The sequence below is a fragment of the Trachypithecus francoisi genome, unplaced genomic scaffold (assembly GCF_009764315.1).
Source record: "Trachypithecus francoisi isolate TF-2019V2 unplaced genomic scaffold, Tfra_2.0 Lachesis_group12, whole genome shotgun sequence".
Classification (NCBI taxonomy): domain Eukaryota; kingdom Metazoa; phylum Chordata; class Mammalia; order Primates; family Cercopithecidae; genus Trachypithecus; species Trachypithecus francoisi.
This window is the reverse complement of record NW_022681457.1, coordinates 53,519,119-53,540,500: the sequence shown is the minus strand read 5'-3', so window position 1 is coordinate 53,540,500 and position 21,382 is coordinate 53,519,119. Positions and strand designations below refer to the sequence as shown.

Sequence of the window (21,382 nt, the reverse complement as noted above, 5' to 3'; positions counted from 1 at the left end):
TAAAAACAGCAATTTAGTTTCTTGCAGTTCTGGAAATTAGAAATCTAACAGATGTTGGTGGAATAACTTCTCCAAGGCTCTCTCGTTGGCTTGTAGATGGCTGTCTTCTAACTCTGTGTTAACAGAATCTTCTCTTGTGCTTCTGTCTTTACTACCCCTTCTTATAAGAACCCGCTGTATTTAATTAGGTCCAACGCCAGTGAACGCACAATCTTAATTACCTCTTTAATGACCCTATGTCCAAAAACAGTCACAATCTGAAGCAATGCTTTTTGCTGTTGTAGAGGAAGTTTGTCTGTGCCAAATGAATAAATGGCAGAATTTTACATCATAGGGTCAGTACAAAAAAGGGAGTTGTGCAGGGGATTTAGGGCCACTTTCCTTATGTTGGGAACTCTAATGGCACCATCTGAAGCGCCGCTCATGAACAGAAGAGTTGTTATTATTATAGTTAGTATTTCTTTTTTATTTTTTGAGGTGGAGTCTCTGTTGCCAGGCTGCAGTGCAGTGGTGTGATCCTGGCTCACTGCAACTTCTGACTCCCAGGTTCAAGTGATTCCCCTGCCTCAGCCTCCCGAGTAGGTGGGACTACAGGCATGTGCCAACATCTCGGCTAATTTTTTTTTTTTTTTGTATTTTAGTAGAGACGGGGTTTTACCATGTTGACCAGGATGGTCTTGATCTCCGGACCTCATGATCTGCCTGCCTCGGCCTCAGCCTCCCAAGGCAATTCTTTTAGCTGGTCTTTGTCCTTCACACAGACATAACAGAGGTCCCTGGGTGCTGACAGATGAGCCTCAGGCCCACTTAGACATTTTGGAAGGCTGTGGTTAGGCTCCATTCACTAATTACATGCATATTAAGCACTTAACTTGTGCAGTCCCTTTTGTGGCTGCTTGGCATAATTCAATGAAGAAAGCAGATAATCACAGGGCCTCCATTCTATCTGAAGAGTTAAACACAGTAAATATCATCAGGATGCCCACTCAATATTAAATGGTGATGTCCTCATGGCCTGCTCTCCTGGTTCTTAGGCTTTCTAAAAAATCCAGAGTAGTAGTAATTCTATTATTGTTCAGCACTTAGCACACACACTCATAAACAGAAGATTCTGCATGGAAATATAAGTTGTTCTGTAAGTATTTCATAAAAAGTTAAACATTCATCAACTACTATTGACATTTCTTAAGAATTTATTTCTAAGATATATTTTCTCTTAAGAGATTTCCAATTCTGATGTGTTTCTTTATATGGTGCTTACAATATATGGCACAATGCTATGAATGATTTACCTGTTCTACCTAATTGTATATTGTACACACTCTGTGACAGAGTACCATTTTTCTTTTACAAAGGTGAACAATGCTAACTGATTAAATCCTCTGGCCTGTAGAGAGTGAATCCAACTTACTTCAGTTAAGTAATCCAAAGACTGCATTTAGGCCCGGTGTGGCGGCTCACCTGAGGTCAAGAGTTGGAGACCAGCCTTGCCAACATGGTGAAACTCCGTCTCTACCAAAACTACAAAAAAAATCAGTCAGGTGTGGTGTTGGGCACCTGTAATCCCAGCTACTTGGGAAGCTGAGGCAGTATAATCGTTTGAACCTGGGAGATGGAGGTTGCAGTGAGCCGAGGTCGTGCCATTGCACTCCAGCCTGGGCAACAAAAGCAAAACTCTGTCTCAAAAAAAATCAAAAACCTCAAAACCAAAGACTGCATTTACAACTTGTAAATGACTACAAATTTTAAGTTAAAAAGTTGTGCTTTTTTTTGTCTTTGTTTTTGTTTTTTACCACAATAAGCACTCCAAACTTCTCATGAGAGCTTACAAAGTAGTGTGTAAAATAACACGGGGTGGGGAGAACAGTGAGAAAGCTGCAACTGTGACTCAGGTAAAAAGGTGAAGGGAGGGCGGGCACAGTGGCTCACGCCTGTAATCCCAGCACTTTGGGAGGCCAATGCGGGTGGATCATGAGGTCAGGAGATCGAGACCATACTGGCTAACACAGTGAAACCCCGCGTCTATAAAAATACAAAAAATTAGCCAGGCGTGGTGTTGGTGGGCACCTGTAGTTCCAGCCCCTTGGCAGGCTGAGGCAGAAGAATGGCGTGAACCTGGGAGGCAGAGCTTGCAGTGAGCTGAGATCGCGTCACTGCACTCCAGCCTGGGTGACAGAGCGAGACTCATCTCACAAAACAAAACAAACAAAAAACGGTGAAGGACTCTGATGCATACATAACTGGGGATGGACATAAATGAAACCTCAAGACATTAGAAAATGAAAGCAGCACAATTCCTCTAAATTTAGAGTCAGCTGTGTAGCCTGGGTACAGATGCCCTCTCCAGACATGAAGAATCAATGCCATATTTTCATCTGAATAATTTTAATCTCCTGGAGCCACCAACTCACTCCACCTGGAACACTAATTATGGAGTGTGTATAACACATGGTAGTGCTTTTCACACATGTAGTGCTTTTCTGTGTTTGTTCACTTCATTTATGTCTAAACAACACCATGTCTGATGTAGAGACATAGGAGTTGGAAAAAAAAGAAATAAACACTACCATGACTGATGACATCTCCTTAGTGTTCACCTAAAGAAATTAACACAATAAGATCAATAAACTCAACAATGTTAATTATAAAAATTAAAAGAACAAAGGAAAAATTGGCTTAGAGTTCTTCCACTTAAAAAAAAATGTACCAAATAAAATGTTACAATACACTTACTATGGAATTACGTTTAAATTGTTTTGTAAGCACCGTTAAATTTTGTAAAAATTATTCCAATAATTCTGGAGCAGATTATATAAAGAATACTTCCTAAATTTTGATGCATTAAGTCTACTATCAATATCAGGCAAGTAAAACCTGGACTTACATAAGGAGATTCTGAACTAGGAACCATAAGATTTTGGAAAAATGAATTCAATACAAATGGGAAACACATTTGCTTTGAAATTCTTTGAGGTTTTTAGTTTGGTAGTAACTTATCAACACTTCAAAAATTACCAATTTGTTCTAACACATTTTCTTTCTTCTCAAAATAGGTACACATCCACATTCAAATACAATTACTTGCTTCATAATCCTCTTACATTTTATCTTTAGAGTAACACATTTGTATATTAAACTTTCATGTAAGTGAAAACTTAGAGTCTATGTGTGTTGGGAAGGCCATAGAGGTTGCATGCTCGAAGAAAAAGGTAAGATAACATCTTCTACATACTCATTTAAGATTCAGAAATATATGGCTTTTGATTATATGCCTGTGTAATTTTCATAATAACCATCTTAATGACTCTACAGTTAGAAGAAGAATAATAAAAATGTAACCTATGGAAACAGTATTCTCCAACGTATTTGAAGTTTAAAGTCACTAAGGATAAGAATCACTAGAGACGCCATTCCACCATATTACTGAACAGTACGTTGTTACTGTCTGTTACCTGAAAACTTGAGTAAGGTAAAATAGGCTAATGTTGGTGGCAGGATAACACCTAATTCAATGCACAACTGTCTTAACACATTAAAACAATTTTGTTTTATTAAAACAAATGAAGTTCACACAGTCTAAGGAAAGCATTACAAAATCCACTATATTAATATACAATCAGTAAAACAATTTACTAAAATTTGAATACTGCACAAGACTATTACTCTGAACATCTATCTCATGCAGCACTTGCAAGTTTTATAAGTCAACCACAAAAGCTTCTCTGTGTAGACTTTCTTCACACACCTCACATTTCAGTGTCCTCAATCTTCTGTTGAAAACTATATAACTGATATCCTAACATAGAACCTCTCAAAGCTCCGAGCAGCAGAAACTGACCACATGCTTTCCCATAGACATTGGGAATAAAGACACAGCATCAAGTAATTTGAGAGTTGAATTACATCGAAATTTGCCTTTGTAAAAATCTAAAACTCTCTCCATGCAAAAAACAGTGTACTTTGAATATAATTGTAAGTTCCAAAATATTAGTCTCTTATTCCTGTTTAGCCTAACTAAACTACGTTAACTTTGAATTATTCTTTGTAATCAATACCCTGATTTAGAATAACATTGAAAGTGTTAGTGTCTTAGTGGTTTCTACTGCAAATCTTCTGATGTTCATTCAGACTTGATTTTTGATTAATTTTTTATATTTATTGCATCTGTTAAATGCTTTCATATAAACTCTCCAGCATTTTCTAAGGTGTACTTTTAAAACAATTTTTTTCATATTCATTACAGTTGTAGGGTTTCTTTCCAATATAAATTCTCTAAAATTGAATACAATTTGAGCAACTGTTAGAGGGTTACCCTTCAGCATAAATTCTCCCATGTACAACAAAATCTGTAACATAAGTAAAAGTATTGCACCAATCTTTATATTTGTAATGTTTTTCTTCAGGGTAAAAACTCCTGTGTTACTCTAAGGCTTATATTTTTGAAGTCTTTCCACGTACAGATGTAATGTATCACTATCATTACACCTTGTGCACTCTAAGGCTTTTATTTGGTGACATCTTTCCACAGATAAATGTAATGTGTATCATTACACTTTTATTGCTTTTATCTAGCATAAAACCTCTCATGAGTAAGCTCATAGCAGTTATTAAACACTTTGCCACATTCTTTAAAATCAGAATTTTTCTCAGTGTGAATTTTCTTACGTGCAATAAAGTGTGAGCAATGGCTGAAGACTTTCCCATATTCTTCACATTTGTAGTGTTTCTCTCCAGTATGAATTATCTTGTGATTTCAATGGCTTGAGCAAGATTTAAGGACTTTGCCACATTCCTTACATTTGTAGGATTTCTCGATAGTAAAAATTCTTACGTAGTAAGGTTTGAGCAGTGAGTAAAAGCTTCCCCACATTTTTTATACTTGCAGGATTTCTCTCTTCTTTGAACTCTCTTATGTTCATTAAGATGTGAGCATCGTTTAAAAGCTTTGCCACATTCTTCACATTTATAGCGTTTGATGGCAGTATGAATTTTCTTATGTCTAGTAAGGTGTGAGCACCGATTAAAGGCTTTGCCACATTCTTCACAGTTGTAGGGTTTCTCTCCAGTGTGAATTCTCTTATGTTCAGTAAGGATTGAGGACCAGTTAAAAGCTTTGCCACATTCTTCACATTTGTAGGGTTTCTCTCCAGTGTGAATTCTCTTGTGTTTAGTAAGGTATGAGAACCTCTTAAAGACCTTGTCGCATTTTTCACATTTGTAGGGTTTCTCTCCACTATGAATTACCTTGTGTTCAGTAAGAATTGATGATGAGTTAAAAGCTTTGCCACATTCTTCACATTTATAGGGTTTCTCTCCCGTATGGGTTCTCTCATGTATAGTAAGTAGGGAGCAGTGGTTGAAGGCTTTCTCACATTCTTTACATTTGTAGGGTTTCCTTCCAGTGTGAATTGTCTTATGTTTGGTGAGATGTGAGTGCCGGTTAAACGCTCTGCCACATTCTTCACATGTATAGGGTTTTTCTCCAGTATGAATTTTCTTATGCCTAACAAAGGGCGAACACCAGTGAAAGGCTTTTCCACATTCTTCACATTTGTAGGGTTTCTCACCAGTGTGGATTCTCTTATGTTTAGTAAGGGTCGAGCACCAGTTAAAAGCTTTGCCACATTCTTCACATTTGTATGATTTCTCTCCAGTGTGAATCCTCTTATGTTTAGTAAGGTATGAGAGCCACTTAAAGGTTTTGCCACATTCCTCACATATGTAGAGTTTCTCTTCAGTATGAATTATCTTATGATAAGAAAGGCCTGAGTGAGATTTAAAGACTTTACCACAGTGTATACATTTGAAAAGTTTCTCTGTAGTATGTCTTATGCTTTGTCTATTTAGATTTGATGATTTACTAAAGACTTTCACACATTTATTATATGGGAAAATTTTGCTAGGTAGAGTTGACAAACACTGGTTAAGTCCATTATAAATTTCTTTTTTATCCTTACACTCACCCACATTTTCCCCTTCTTTCCTTAAGTGTAAATCCTCAAGTCCACAGCTTCCATATCTTCTCAGTATCACCTTTTGGAATGAATCTTTCATGCCCTGTTCTGGCAAAAAGTCTTCAGTGTAATGAGAAGACACAGCTGAAATATAAAATTAACAAAATATCCCACTTGTTATTTTCAGAGTCAGATACACATACTTTACAAAGCTAACATAGAAAATTAGGAAAAGGACAGGATGACTTACTAGATGCAGCTGGGAAACACTCACTCCAAGGAGAGAAAACAAAATGTTGAGTAAAACATCACACTTTAAACAGATCTTTTGAGAGAAAGCTTAATTCAGAAGAAATGCAGACACTGTGGCTGAAGAGGAAGATGGAAAGCTTGCTCAAAGTCACTGGGCACCAGGACTGGCTCCTAGATCCAGACCAGACTTAAGGAAGGGATATGTGAAGAAACCCCATGGCAACACAGTCTAGCCACGGACCTCTGAGATTCTCACTTTGGTTCCTTCTCCTTGAAAGGCATTTCCCACCTAAATCTAGTCTGAGCTACTGATTACAGAATCTCACATGATCCCTATAAGTCTGTGAACTGGCAGGGGGAGCCACCTGGAGAATAGACAGAGGCACAGCTTAAACTCTGGTGGAAATCTGAAGTTTTCACTGTGCTGTGCAGCTGTAGCTGACCATAGGTGCCCATCCTCCGAGGCTCTGCATCTTGCACTGAGGGGATCCATCTCCTGCTGTCTGCCAGGCTGAGAGGGAGCAGGGTTGTAGCTATCGTGGGACTGAGGTGAATCTGATCCATGCACCACCTTGCCTGCTGGCATCTTCCAAGATGACTTACCTGGCTGCTCCTGCAGAAGGGTGCCCACAGCACAGCATCCACTTACATCACAGATGGTGCTTGACCCCAAAGGGCCAGAGGACAAATCCACGGGCCCAGTGCCAGCTGCCCAGGTCTTCCGCACACCGACTAATAATATTCAGCTGATATATGTGGTCTGAGCTGAAGTGGGGTAGAAGCCCACACTGTCAGCACACAGAGAAGAGTGTGACATGGGAACATGAGCCAGCATGGGAGCTGGGTTCCCCTTCATTCACATGAATAAACTGGGAAGGGTGTGGCCAGATGACCAGCCATGGCTTCTATCCCAGGAAGCCTAGCAGCCTAGAACATCTGGAAGAGCTCAGCCATTTCAATGCAGATGGCTTGGGACAAACCTTACCAATTCAGCCTGCTCCCAGGGAAGACACTGGAGACAGACCTGCTGAGTTGAGGGACCACAAACTGGGTGGGCCCCACAGCCATCTGCTGGACCAAAAATCCTGGGCTGTAGGTGCAATACTGGTTGCAAACCCATGGTGCAATTGCCCTGCCTGGTGATTTTCCATCCTCGAGCCCCTGCATCACCAAACGACTCACAGAAACATTCCAAAACCCACCCTTACTTTTGCAAGCAAAGGAGAACAGCAGGACCCCTGATATAAATACGGGTCTCCTGGTGACCTAAAAGTGTGAACTGTCCCTAAGGGAGGGGGGAGCACAGACCACCAAAACCCTCCTTGAAGCAAAGGAAATGGGTGCAGTGCCAGCAGTTGAAGGGAATATCACCAAGGCTCCAAAATAAATTTGGAGAGAAAACAATTTCTCGCACACGATCTTCCCTCCCCAGAACACTCTTAAGTGCCATGTACTTGGACTGAAGCCTGAATTCCACCACAAACAAGAATCTATTGCTTCAACACGAAGCACTCTATGAAATCCACCACAGGAACTTATCTACAACCCAGGGACCTAGACAGAGACTCTGCCTCTGAAAACAACCTTAAATGACACCAACTGATTACACACAACATACACCACAGCCAAACCCTCAAGGAAAAAAAAGAATTAAAAAAAATTTTCAAGCCCCATCCAAATCACAGAAAATTCAAAAGCAAAAGAAGCACCAGCTCCCTCAGATGAGACAGCAAAAGAACGCTGGCAATATAGAAAGCCAGAGTGTTTCATAACCTCAAAAGGATCTCATTAGTTCCTTTGAAAGAACCAAACACAACTTTAAAAATTGTAAATTTTACTACAGGACTTTCAAAATACAATGGAAAGCCTTAAAAACAGAATAGATTAAGCAGACGAAAGTATTTCAGAGCTCAGAGACTGCTTCTTTATATCAACCCAGTCAGAAGACAGTAAAGAAAAAAGAATTCACTACAAACAAGCAAAGCTTCTGAGAAATACAGAATTATGTAAAGGGGTCAAACTTATGACTCATTAGTATTCCTGAGAGAGAAGGAAAAAAAAACCAACCAACTTGGAAAACATACTTAAGGATATAATCTACGAAATATTTTCCCATCTTGCTAGACAGGTTGACATAAAGATACATGAAATTCAAGGAACTCCTTTGAGATACTATACAAGACAACCATCCCTAAGTATAAGTATAGTATCCGAATACTATACACATAGTATTCAGACTTTCCAAGGTCAACATGAAATAAAAAAAAAAAAGGCAACTAGAGAAAAGGGTCATATTACCTAAAAAATGAATTCTATCAAACAGTGGACTTCCTCACAGAAACTTTACAATCTGGAAGATATTGGGGGGGTCTGTTTTTAATATTTTTAAAGAAAGAGGCCGGGTGCAGTGGCTCATGCTTGTAATCCCAGCACTTTGGGAGGCCAAGGTGGGCAGATAACCTGAGCTCAGGAGTTTGAAACCACTCTGGGGAACATGGTGAAAGCCTGCCTCTATTAAACACAAAAAGTTAGCTGCCTGCTTCTATTAAATATAAAAAATCAGCCAGGTATGGTAGCGCTCACCTGTAGTCCCAGCTACTGTGGAGGCTGAGGCATGAGAATTGCTTGAGCCCCAGAGGTGGAGGTTGTAGTGAGCTGCGATTGCACCACTGTACTCCAGGCTGGGCCACAGAGTGAGACTCCATTTCAACAACAACAACAACAAAAAGATTTTAAAAAAGAAAGAAATTCCAGTCAAGAATTTTATGTTCCAGCAAACTAAGTTTCATAAGCAAAGAATTCACAACCAATCACTAAGTGAATTAACTACCACTCAACTGGCATCACAAGGTGCTTAAGAGTGTTCTAAACATGGAAATGGAAGAATGATACCTACTACCACAAAAACACACATAAGTACACAGCCCACAGACCCTACAAAGCAACTGCACAATCAAGACTACAGAGCACATGAAGCGAACAAAAACTAAGATATCAATGTTAACCTTGAACACAGCAGTCTAAATGCTCCACTTAAAAGACACGAAGTGGTGGCCAGGCACGGTGGCTCATGCCTGTAATCCCAGCACTTTGGGAGGCTGAGACAGGTGAATCACCTGAGGTCAGGAGTTTGAGACCAGCCTGGCCAACATGGTGAAACCCGGTCTCTACTAAAAATACAAAAATTAGCCCGTAGTGGTGGCACGTGCCTGTGGTCCCAGCTACTCGGGAGGCTGAGGCAGGAGAATCACTTGAAACCAGGAGGCAGAGGTTTCAGGAAGCTGAGATCATGCCTGCACTCCACCCTGGGTGACAGAGTGAGACTCTGTCTCAAAAAAAAAAATTAAAAAATTCTAAAAATTAAAAAAAAATGACACAAAGTGCAAATCAGATTTAAAAACAACAAGACTTAACCTTCTGCTGGCTTTAAAAAACTCATCTCACGTATAATGACACCCATAAACTCAAAGTAAAGGGAAAAAGTAACATCTATCACACAAATGGGGAAAAATCAACAAACAAAAAAATGCAGTGGTCACTATTCTTGTAAATAAAACAGATTTTAAACCAACAATAGTAAAAAAGACAAACACATTATATACTAATAAAGGATTCAATAAATAAATAGATACATCAATAATATTTAACTATCCTAAATATGTATGTACCCAACATTGGCACACCCAGGTTTATAAAGCAATTATTACTGGACCTAAAAAAAAGACTTAGCCAGCCATCGTGGAAGACAACACCTTACAGATAGCATTACAGATCATCAAGGCAGAAAACTAACAAAGAAATTCTGGACTTAAACTCAGCACTTGACCAATTGGAACTCATAGACATCTATAGAATAATTCATCTAATGAACACATACATACATTCTCATCTGCGCACAGAACATACTTTAAGATTGACCACATGCTCAGTCATAAAACAAATTTCAAAAATCCAGAAAAATTGAAATCATCGCCTTGAAACAGAGTTAAATAAACTCAAAACTCAATAGCAAGAGGAACCCTCAAAACTACACAAATACAGAAAACAAAACAACTTATTCCAGAATGACTTTTGGGGAAACAATGAAATTAAGGCAGAAATCAGAAACTTATTTGAAACAAATAAAAATGGTGACGAGGCTGGGTGCGGTGGCTCACACCTGTAATCCCAGCACTTTGGGAGGCCGAAGTGGGCGGATCACGAGATCAGGGGTTCAAGACCAGCCTGGCCAACATAGTGAAACCCCATCTCTACTAAAAATACAAGAAATTAGCTGGGCGTGGTAGCAGGTGTCTGTAATCCCAGCTATCTGGGAGAGTGAGGCAGGAGAATCACTTGAACCCAGGAGGCAGAGGTTGCAGTGAGTGGGAAATAGCGCCACTGCACTCCAGCCTGGGTGACAGAGTGAGACTCCATCTCAAAAAAAAAAAAAAAAAAAAAAAGTGACAAAATGTAACAAAGCCTTGGAATGTGGCAAAAGCAGTGTTAGGAGGGTTTATAGTGCTAAACTTTTATATCAAGAAGATAGAAAGATCTCAAGTTAACCTGATACTTTGCATAAAGAAATCAGAAAAACAACAAAGTAAATCCAAAGCTAGAAGAAGAAAAGAAATAATTCAAATCAGAGCAGAACAAAAAAATATTGAAACCAAGAAAATCATTCAAATAATCAATAAAATAAGTTTTTCTAAAAGATAAACAAGATCACTAGATCACTAGCTAAGTTAACAAAGAAAAAAAAAGATCCAAATAAGCACAATCAAAAATGACAAGCTATCAATAGACTAACAGACAACCTACCGGGAGAAAGTATTTGTAGACTACGCATCTGACAAGGGACTAATGTTCACAATCTATAAGAAATTTAAATCTACAAGAAAAACAGAAATAATCTCATTAAAAAGTGGTCAAAGGACATGGTCATTTCTCAAAAGACATAAAAGCAGCCAAGAAACGTGAAAAAATGAGACAAAAAGGGAAAAAAAGAAGGACAAAACAGCAACAAAAATCAAAACAATCAATAACATGGCAATGGTAACCCTTCTCTATCAGAAAATTAAATATTCATGGAATAAACTTCCCAATCAAAAGACATAAACTGGTATAAAAACAAGATTCAACTACATTCTTTGTACAAGATACTCACTTTCAATCTGAAGAAGACAATAGACCAAAAGAAGGATGGTACAAGTCATTCTCTTAGAATGTTAACCAAATCAAAAGAAACTAGGTCAAAATTATATAAGGCAAAATACATTTTAGGTCAAACACTGTTATAAAATATACTTTAGTCAGAATTCTCACAAGAGACAAAGAAGGACATTAAATAATAGTAAAAAGATTAATTTACTAGAAAACTATAACATATATATAATCATCAGGTTCCCAAATATAAAGTAAACATTAACAAAATTGAAGAAATATACAGCAATATAATAATAGTAAGATATTTCAATATCCCACTTTCAGTAATAAGTTATAAAGCAAGGCAGAATATTAATATGAACAGAGGACTTCAAAGCACTCTAAAAATTACACCTAACGGACATATAGCAAACACTCCACATGACTTCAGAATACACAATCTTCTCCATAGCTCACAACACATTCTCTTGGATACATCACTTGTTAGGGGACAAAGCAATTCTTAGCAAACTTTTTTTAAAATTTTGAGACTGAGTTTCACTCTTGTTGCCCAGGCTGGAGTGCAATGGCACGGTCTTGGCTCACCATAACCTCCGTCTATTAGGTTCAAGCGATTCTCCTGCCTCAGCCTCCGGAGTAGCTGGGATTACAGGCATGTGCCACTACATCTGGCTAATTTTGTATTTTTGGTAGAGATGGGGTTTCTCCCTGTTGGTCAGGCTGGTCTCGAACTCCCGACCTCAGGTGATCTGCCTGCATCGGCCTCCCAAAGTGCTGGGATTACAGGTGTGAGCCACCACGCCTGGCCTAGCAAACTGTTAAAAATGGAAATCTTATAGACTATTATTATGACCAAATGGAATGAAACTAAAAATTAGTAATAGAAAAAAATCCACAAATATATGGAAATTAAACACAGTCTTAAGCATGCTCATGTTCAAGGACTGGAAGAATTAACACTGTACAACATCTTTACAGCACCCAAAGTAATGTTCAGATTCAATGTGATCCCCTTCAAATTCCCAATTTCATTTTTTGCAGGAATAAAAACCAATGCCTAAATCAAATAAAATCTCAAGAGACCACGAAGAGCTAGATAATCTTTAAAATAAGGAAAGGTGTTGGAAGCATCACACTTCCTGATTTCAAAACACGACAAAACTACAGTAATAAATGCAGTTTAGTACTAGCATAAAGTCAGACAATTAGACCATGAAAAAGAATGTAGCACAGATATTATCTTTCATGTATATGGTCAAATAGTTACTTGCACACCCATATTAATTGTAGCATTATTCACAAAAACCAATAGGTGAAAGAAACCCAAGCTTCTCTCACCACATGAATGGAAAAATAAAATTTATAATATACAAATATGGAATAATACTCAGCTTTTAAAAAGGAGAAAATTGGGTCAGGCGTGTAAGCTCACGCCTGTAATCCCAGCATTTTGGGAGGCCCAGGTGGGTGGATCACGAAGTTAGGAGATCGATATCATCCTGGCCAACATGGTAAAACCTCGTCTCCACTAAAATACAAAAAAAAAAAAAAAATTAGCTGGGCATGGTGGCACGTGCCTGTAGTCTCAGCTACTCGGGAGGCTGAGACAGGGGAATCGCTTGAACCCGGGAGGCAGAGGTTGCAGTGAGCCGATATTGCACCACTGCACTCCAGCCTGGCAATAGAGCGAGACTCCAAAAAAAAAAAAAAAAGGAGGAAATCTTCTAACATCGACAATAAAGATAGATCTGATGGCATGATGCTAAGTAAAATAAGCCAGCCATAAAAAGACAGATATTGTATAAATCCATTTATATGAGACATCTAAAGTAGTTACACTCAGCAACAAAATAGAGAGGTGTTTGTAAAGGGTCAATGAGGAAAATGAGTAGTTTCATGTATGTTGAATTCGAGTTTCCCAAGACAAAAACATGTGGAGATATAGTGCATGACAGTGTCAACATACCCAACATAACAGAACTGTATAACTTAAAAATATTTAAGATTCTAAATGTTATGTTATCTATTTTGGACAATTAAAAATAAACAATTACACCTAAAAGAAATACAGAGTTATAAAGCTTTTCAAAAATTACCTTCAAATCACAAGCGTTTCTCTCACAAAAAGAAAACATACATTCACCAATGAATAGATGTTGAAATTACAACGATTTTCATGACTCCTCACCTAAACAGAATAAAACCACCATTGATGACCAACAAAAATATAAATATAAGAGTCATAAACAAAATGGGGTCATACTTATTCAGTCAAACACAGAGATAATTAAATTGGCAATAAACATATGGCTGATTCATATTTGACTTTTGCCTCACACTGTCTTAAAATGTACAGAGCTGAATACTGTCATACAAAATTATATGAATAAAAACTAAAAAATACTATGAATGTGAAATGGCCTATTATAAAAATTGTAACAAATAAATACAAAATTGCAAAGCAAAATTAAAAGAAACTATAACCCATAAAATTCTGAATAAACATAGTGGACTACTGATGAAGAATCCTTCTAGATAGCTACAATTTTCAACCATGACTGGCTATCCATAAAAAGTACACATTTTTGAATCAAGAGCATACAGTTAGAGCACTGTTTCACAGAAACCCCACTATAATTATTGATAAAAAGCTTTGAGAAAATAATTTTTAAGAAATAAGCACTTACATAACACTAGAGAAATTTATTAATATGTTGCTCTTCTTTTTACACAAAATGGTAAGGCTGTAATCTAGCCTGCAAAAGCAGAGAAAAGACTTACATTTTTTACTGGAATAACAACATAAATATTGCAAAATATGGTATAAAATACTGATTATGAATTAGGAATAAATTATGCTATCATTCAGATAAAAGTGGAAGAATATAGATGAAAATGCAAAGAAAACTTTTTACATGCCGGCAACTTAATTATACAAACTAGGCCGGGCATGGTGGCTCACGCCTGTAACCCTAGCACTTTGGGAAGTTGGGGCAGGTGGATTGCTTGAGCTCAGGAGTTCAAGACCAGCCTGGACAACATGGTGAAACTCAGTCTCTAGAAAGAATACAAAAATTAGCTGGGTGTGGTGACATGCACCTGTCAGCTCCTTGGGGGCTGAGGCAGTCTATAGAGTCAGTCTATAAATACTTATTTTATAAATTTCCAAATGTCATCAAAAGATCACAAGGCATAGACAGAAGACAGGAAATAATACTCATTTAAAGGAAGAAAATGATTCTTTGGAAATCAATTTTTAAGAAATTAAGATCTTTGCATTATCTGACAAGGAATTCAAAATAATCATTTTAAACATGTTCAATGAGCAAAAATAGAATGTAGACAACTAAACAGAATCAAGAAAACAGTGCATGAAGAAATGAATATATCAACAGAGATTAAAAAAACTATTAAAAGTATTTTTTTAAAAAAACAAAAATTGTGGAGCTGAATACAATAATTAAGTTAAAAAATTATTACAGAGCCACAGCAAATAATTTAATGAGGTAATAGAAGGCATCAGCAAATTAAAGCCATTTCACTTAACAAATATTGAGTCACAAAAGCAAAAAAATACTGCCAACAAAGAAAATTTTATCTGGAAAAATTACCTCTAGAATAAGGAAAAAAAAAAAGACGTTACAAGATAAACAAAAGCTGTCAGTCTTTGTCACCATGTGTATAGTTTTATAAGAAATGGTAAAGTAAATATATACACAGATCTACAATTCTCTACTATAATAATGGTGCATAAAACTGAAAATCCTGCCATAGAATTTAATAAACCAAAACACAAATTTACGTAAATCTCTTGATACACAATACGAAATGATATAATGTGTGACATTAATAACAAAAGATGTAAAAAGGTATAGTTTTATATTCAATTGAAGTCAAGATGTCATGGGATTTAAGCATATTGTTATGTTTCATAAACTCTCATTTTTCAAGGTGATCACAAAAATACTTATAAAAGATATGCAAAAGAAAATGAAAAAGGAATCAAAGTATGCCACTACAAAATTAACAAACCAAAACAAAGGCAGTAAGAGAGGAAATGAGGGAAAACATATTTATGACAAGCACAGAAAGTAATCAAAAACAAAACACTACTAGTAATTTTATTTCTTTCTGGTATTATTTTAAATATGAACAGATTGAACCCCTTAAAAAAGTAAAATAGCTGAATGAGTTAAAAACAAAATCTTACAATGTGCGTCTTTAGGGGACTCACTTTAGTTTTAAGGAGACAAACAGACTGAAAGTGACAGGATACAAAAATATATTCCATTCAAACAGTAAGCACAAGTGGGTGGGGTGGCCATAGTTAGACAAAATCCACTTTAAGTAAAAAACTGTTACAAAAGATAAAGATTGGTATTATATAATGGCAAAATGGATCCATTTACCAGGAATTTATAACACATATAACTGTTATATAAGTATAACATTAGCACTCTCAAACATATAAAACAAATATTGACAGAAGTTAATAAACAAATACACAGCAGCACAATAATTATAGACTTCAAGGCCTCATTCTCAATCATGAATATAAAAAAATCAGATAGATTAATAAGAAAATAAAAAACTTAAACGTTACACACCACTTAGACCTAAGAGACATATACAGAACATTCCAGTTAAAAGCAGCAGAATACATAATATTCTCAATCACACACACAGCATTCTGTTCGGACGCATAACAAGTTTTAATAAATTTAAGGAGACTGAAATCACACAGTGTATGTTTTCTGACCAAAATGGAATGAAACTAGAAATCAGAAACAGAAGTAAAACTGTAAATCCAAAAAATGTGGAAATTAAACCCACTCAAACATATTCTTGCTCAAGGATCAGATAATTTCATTTTGTTAAGATGTCAACATGTATAGCCACATACAAATTCAATGTAATATCAAGATCTTCATGGTAGTTTTTTTTGCAGAAATATATTTAAGATTCTCAAATTCTTTTAGGAGGTATAACTAGCAAAACACCCTTTAAAAAGAACAACAAAGAGGTATTACACTTCCTGGTTTTATAACACATTAACCAAAGTTATAAAGATACAAATAATGTGGTATTAGCACAAAGAAAAATAAATGGATAATAAAACAAAATAGAGAGCTCAAAATTAAGCACATGTGTACGTAATCAATGGCCTTATATAAGATTGCTATGGTCACACAATGGGGAAGAAAATAGTTTTTTTAACAAATGATGTTGAAAAACTGAGTATTGGCCGGGCGCGGTGGCTCAAGCCTGTAATCCCAGCACTTTGGGAGGCCGAGACGGGTGGATCACGAGGTCAGGAGATCGAGACCATCCTGGTTAACAAGGTGAAACCCCGTCTCCACTAAAAAAATACAAAAAACTAGCTGGGCGAGGTGGCGGGCGCCTGTAGTCCCAGCTACTCGGGAGGCTGAGGCGGGAGAATGGCGTGAACCCGGGAGGCGGAGCTTGCAGTGAGCCGAGATCGCGCCACTGCACTCCAGCCTGGGCGACACAGCGAGACTCCGTCTCAAAAAAAAAAAAAAAAAGAAAGAAAAACTGAGTATTTATCAAAAAAACTAGCCGGGCGAGGTGGCGGGCGCCTGTAGTCCCAGTTACTTGGGAGGCTGAGGCAGGAGAATGGCATAAACCCGGGAGGCGGAGCTTGCAGTGAGCTGAGATCCAACCACTACACTCCAGCCTCGTCGACAGAGCAAGACTCCGTCTCAAAAAAAAAGAAAAAAAGAAAATAAGAGCTCTAAAATTCAGGGAAGCTTTAAAAAGAATGATTTCTCATTTGCAAATTTGTGTTAAGGCCTTCAAGCTGAGGCTAGTTTATCTATGTTTTCACATTCACCAGAATAAGAAAGGCCATTTTTGACTTGGTGATATGACTCTCGTGGCCTTAGCGCATTTTTGCTAACAGATGTGAGCAACAAAAACCAATTCTTTCTTTGAAAACATTAAATGTAGCAAGATGCAGGTCAGTGGATACCTCCATTTGTGTACTATTATGAATAAAATTTAAAGGGCAAATAAGATTTTGCATTTATTGAACTTTTTCTTTACATTTCTATGAGTACAAAAATACCTATTTATCCTTTGAAGTCCTATATCTTTATTCTGTATGCATATGGAAAAAATGATAGCTAGATCTGTATGTAGATATAAATGGGTAGATAGATAAACACACACATCGGCCGGGCACAGTGGCTCAAGCCTGTAATCCCAGCACTTTGGGAGGCCAAGGCGGGTGGATGACGAGGTCAGGAGATAGAGACCATCCTGGCTAACACGGTGAAACCCTGTCTCTACCAAAAATACTAAAAAATTAGCCCAGCGTTGTGGCGGGAGCCTGTAGTCCCAGCTACTCGGGAGGCTGAGGGAGAAAAATGGTGTGAACTCGGGAGGTGGAGCTTGTAGTGAGCTAAGATCTCACCAGTGCACTCCAGCCTGGGCGACAGAGCGAGACTCCGTCTCAAAATAAAATAAAATAAAATAATAAAAACACATACATAAAGAATTATATGAGTTTGCCTATGTAGCTATTTATGTATACAAAAGATATTAATCCACAAACATTTTAAATTTCCCAGCCTACACTGAGGATGCAGATATAAGCTTACTCTCACCTATATGGATCCCTACCATCTCAGAATGGAACACTGCCATACAATGTTATGTTTAAACGTCAACAAAGCTTGACTTTTAGGTGCATGGCCTGGGAAGTAAGTTTTTGGTAAAGCCATGTAAGACTCTAGTTTCAGCTTAGCATTTCAGGGCCCTGCTTCCTTTCTCGCCGTTTGCCTATGTGATTCACATTTGCCATTTGGGTCCTGCCTGGATGCCTTCAGTTTCCCAATTTAGCTAATTGACTTATATCCATCTGAGCTGATCATTAAACTCATCTGGGCTGCAGAAGTTGGGAAGGAAAATGACCTCTGACCTATTTATTCTGACGCTTCTCTACAGGACATATGCAATAATGGAAAATACGTTGACATACCTATGTTACCCATTTTCCGTGTATATGTTTATTTAGACACCTATCTTATATCTATATGTATTTAAAAAAAGAAAAACCTGGCCGGGCGAGGTGGCTCAAGCCTGTAATCCCAGCACTTTGGGAGGCCGAGACGGGCGGATCACGAGGTCAGGAGATCGTAGACCATCCTGGCTAACACGGTGAAACCCCGTCTCCACTAAAAAAATACAAAAAACTAGCCGGGCGAGGTGGCGGGCGCCTGTAGTCCCAGCTACTCGGGAGGCTGAGGCAGGAGAATGGCGTAAACCTGGGAGGCGGAGCTTGCAGTGAGCTGAGATCCGGCCACTGCACTCCAGTCTGGGCGACAGAGCGAGACTCCACCTCAAAAAAAAAAAAAAAAGAAAAGAAAAGAAAAGAAGAAAAACCTGAAGAGTAGGCCAGAGGTGATTTTTATTTCCCGTTCAGGCCAGGTAAATCCAATCAGCCACTAACTCAGTGAAGATTTATCTAATCCAAGCCACACACCAAATCACGTTGTGCTAAATGTGAAAATGTTCTCATTACTGGGCACCAGGGTGTCTTAAATTCAGTCTACTCGACCGGGCACAGTGGCTCAAGCCTGGAATCCCAGCACTTTGGGAGGCCGAGACGGCGGATCACGAGCTCAGGAAATCGAGACCATCCTGGCTAACACGGTGAAACCCCGTCTCTACTAAAAAAAATACAAAAAACTAGCCGGGCACGGTGGCGGGCGCCTGTAGTCCCAGCTACCCGGAGGCTGAGGCAGGAGAATGGCGTAAACCCGGGAGGCGGAGCTTGCAGTGAGCTGAGATCCGGCCACTGCATTCCAGCCTGGGCGACAGAGCGAGACTCCGTCTCAAAATAAATAAATAAATAAATAAATAAATAAGTAAATAAATAAATAAATTCAGTCTACTCACCACAGCCCATTGGGTTCTGTCCATCCAGCTAGAACCCTGCAGACATGCCAGTGGGCCTAACGTTTATCATAAGGAGCTCTGTCCTGATTGATAAGAACCACCTTTGGTCCTTCCGTGCCGTGTCACTATCACCTGTTTGAAATGCAGTTGAGTAACATGTATCGTTATATTTGCTTTTACTGTCACAGTCTCTCCTCTAACAAGAAACCTAGGCTTTTAGCCACGCGTAGTAGCTCACGCCTGTAATCCTATCACTTTGAGAGGCCGAGGTGGGTGAATCACTTGCGGTCAGGAGTTTGAGACCAGCCTGGCCAACATGGTGAAACCCAATCTCTACTAAAAATATAAAAAATAACTGGACAAGGTGGTGTGTGCCTATAATCTCAAGTACTGGGGAGGCTGAGGCAGGAGAATTGCTTGAACTTGGGAGGTGTAGGATGCAGTGAGCTGAGATGGTACCACTGCACTGCAAGCTAGCATGACAAGAGTGAAACTCCATCTCAAATAAATAAATAAATAAATAAGTTTTTTGTTTTTTCTGTACTGTGTTACTTTACTTAGCATAACATCGTTCAGGTTCATGAATGTTGTTGCAAACAACAAGACTTTCTTATTTTTAAGGGCAGAATAGCATTTCATTGTGTACGTATGCCACATTTTTTTTCTCCATTCACCTATTGATGGACACTTAGGTTGATTCCATACCTTAGCTATTGTCAGTAATCCATTTTTTTCTTCTTTTATCTGTTTTTTTGTTTTGTTTTGTTTGAGACAGTCTCATTCTATTGCCCTAGCTGGAGTGCAGTGGTGTGATCTCAGCTCACTGCAACCTCTGCCTCCCAGGTTCAAGTGATTCTCCTGCCCCAGCTTCCTGGGTTTAAGTGATTCCCGTGCCTCAGCCTCCCAAGTAGCTGGGATTACAGGCATGCACCACCACACCTGGCTAATTTTGTATTTTTAGTAGAGATGGGGTTTCTCCACATTGGTCAGGCTTATCTCCAGCTCCTGACCTCAGGTGATCCATCCACCTCAGCCGTTCAAAGTGCTGGGATTACAGGCATGAGTCATCACAACCGGCCAAAAGCCTAGGTTTCTTTCTGTGTAAGCCTAGGTTTATTTCTATGTAAAGTGTAAAAAAAATTTAAACTCATAGAAGCAGAGAGTACAATAATGAAAAAAAAAAATCCCCCATGGGGTTTTTTGTCTAGATAAGAGAGTTTCTTCATGATCTTTCAGGGATTATATTTTCTTTCATCTTCTGCATCCTCCTGTTTTTCAGCCAATGGATGAAAAAAGTTACAGAGAAGACACATTTGCCTTTTATCCACTTCACTTCTACGCACTATTAGTCAATATGGTTACAGCTGAGAATAGCAGTTTTCTGGCAGGAAAACCACTTCTCAGCAATAAACTGAAAAAAAGTATAAATATTTTATAAAACTCTAATGGATTTTTAGGAAGATGAGCATGTGCATCAATAATGGTGGTAAAATAGATTCATTTTGTTAATTTCTATTGAGCTCCCATAATATTTGATCAAAAGCTAGCAAATATACAGCATAAAAGGAATATTATTCTAAATAAGAATATTACTAATGGTTATTTTGTCAATATAAGTAAAAATATAACCTCACACTAATAGTCTCACCTATGCTTGTAGAACATCAAATACTATTTCATATTTAAAATTTTATTTCATATAAGTATTCAATTTATATCACCCTCCTTTGCCATTTCAATACCTTCTTCACTTTATGTCAATGGAAAACAGGACAGCAGGTCCCAGGAAAGCACGTGGTGTTATTGCTACTTTTACAATGATCATGCAGAGCACTTATTTGGGTGCTACTCACATGTCAAACAGTTATTTGGCTTAAAGTACTGGTTTTCTATTTTTTTCTAAATTTACTGGTAATATAAAATTCTTAGCTAAGATGACTGTATCTTATTCAAATATGTTTTATCGGATTTCCTTGACATTTAAGTATGAATTATCTGGAATATTGAAATTTTCCATGAACCCAAATTGAGTAAACTATAGATCATTTTTTACTGAAAGCTTTTCTGAGGCAGAGTAAGATTTATAACATTTTATTATAACATGGAAGAAG

At 37.9% G+C, this 21,382-nt stretch overlaps 1 protein-coding gene and 1 pseudogene across 2 annotated transcripts in view; both read right to left on the bottom strand.

Moving 5' to 3' along the window:
* LOC117093725 overlaps positions 1-21,382 on the bottom strand; it is a 433,995-nt pseudogene that overhangs the window by 297,461 nt on the left and 115,152 nt on the right. The window lies entirely within an intron of this gene.
* LOC117091326 (zinc finger protein 682-like) lies at positions 3,525-6,108 on the bottom strand (the record flags this gene model as incomplete). The annotated part of the gene is made up of 1 exon (XM_033223580.1): positions 3,525-6,108. A coding segment is annotated over one exon (1,281 nt), but the record flags the coding sequence as incomplete, so codon positions are not given.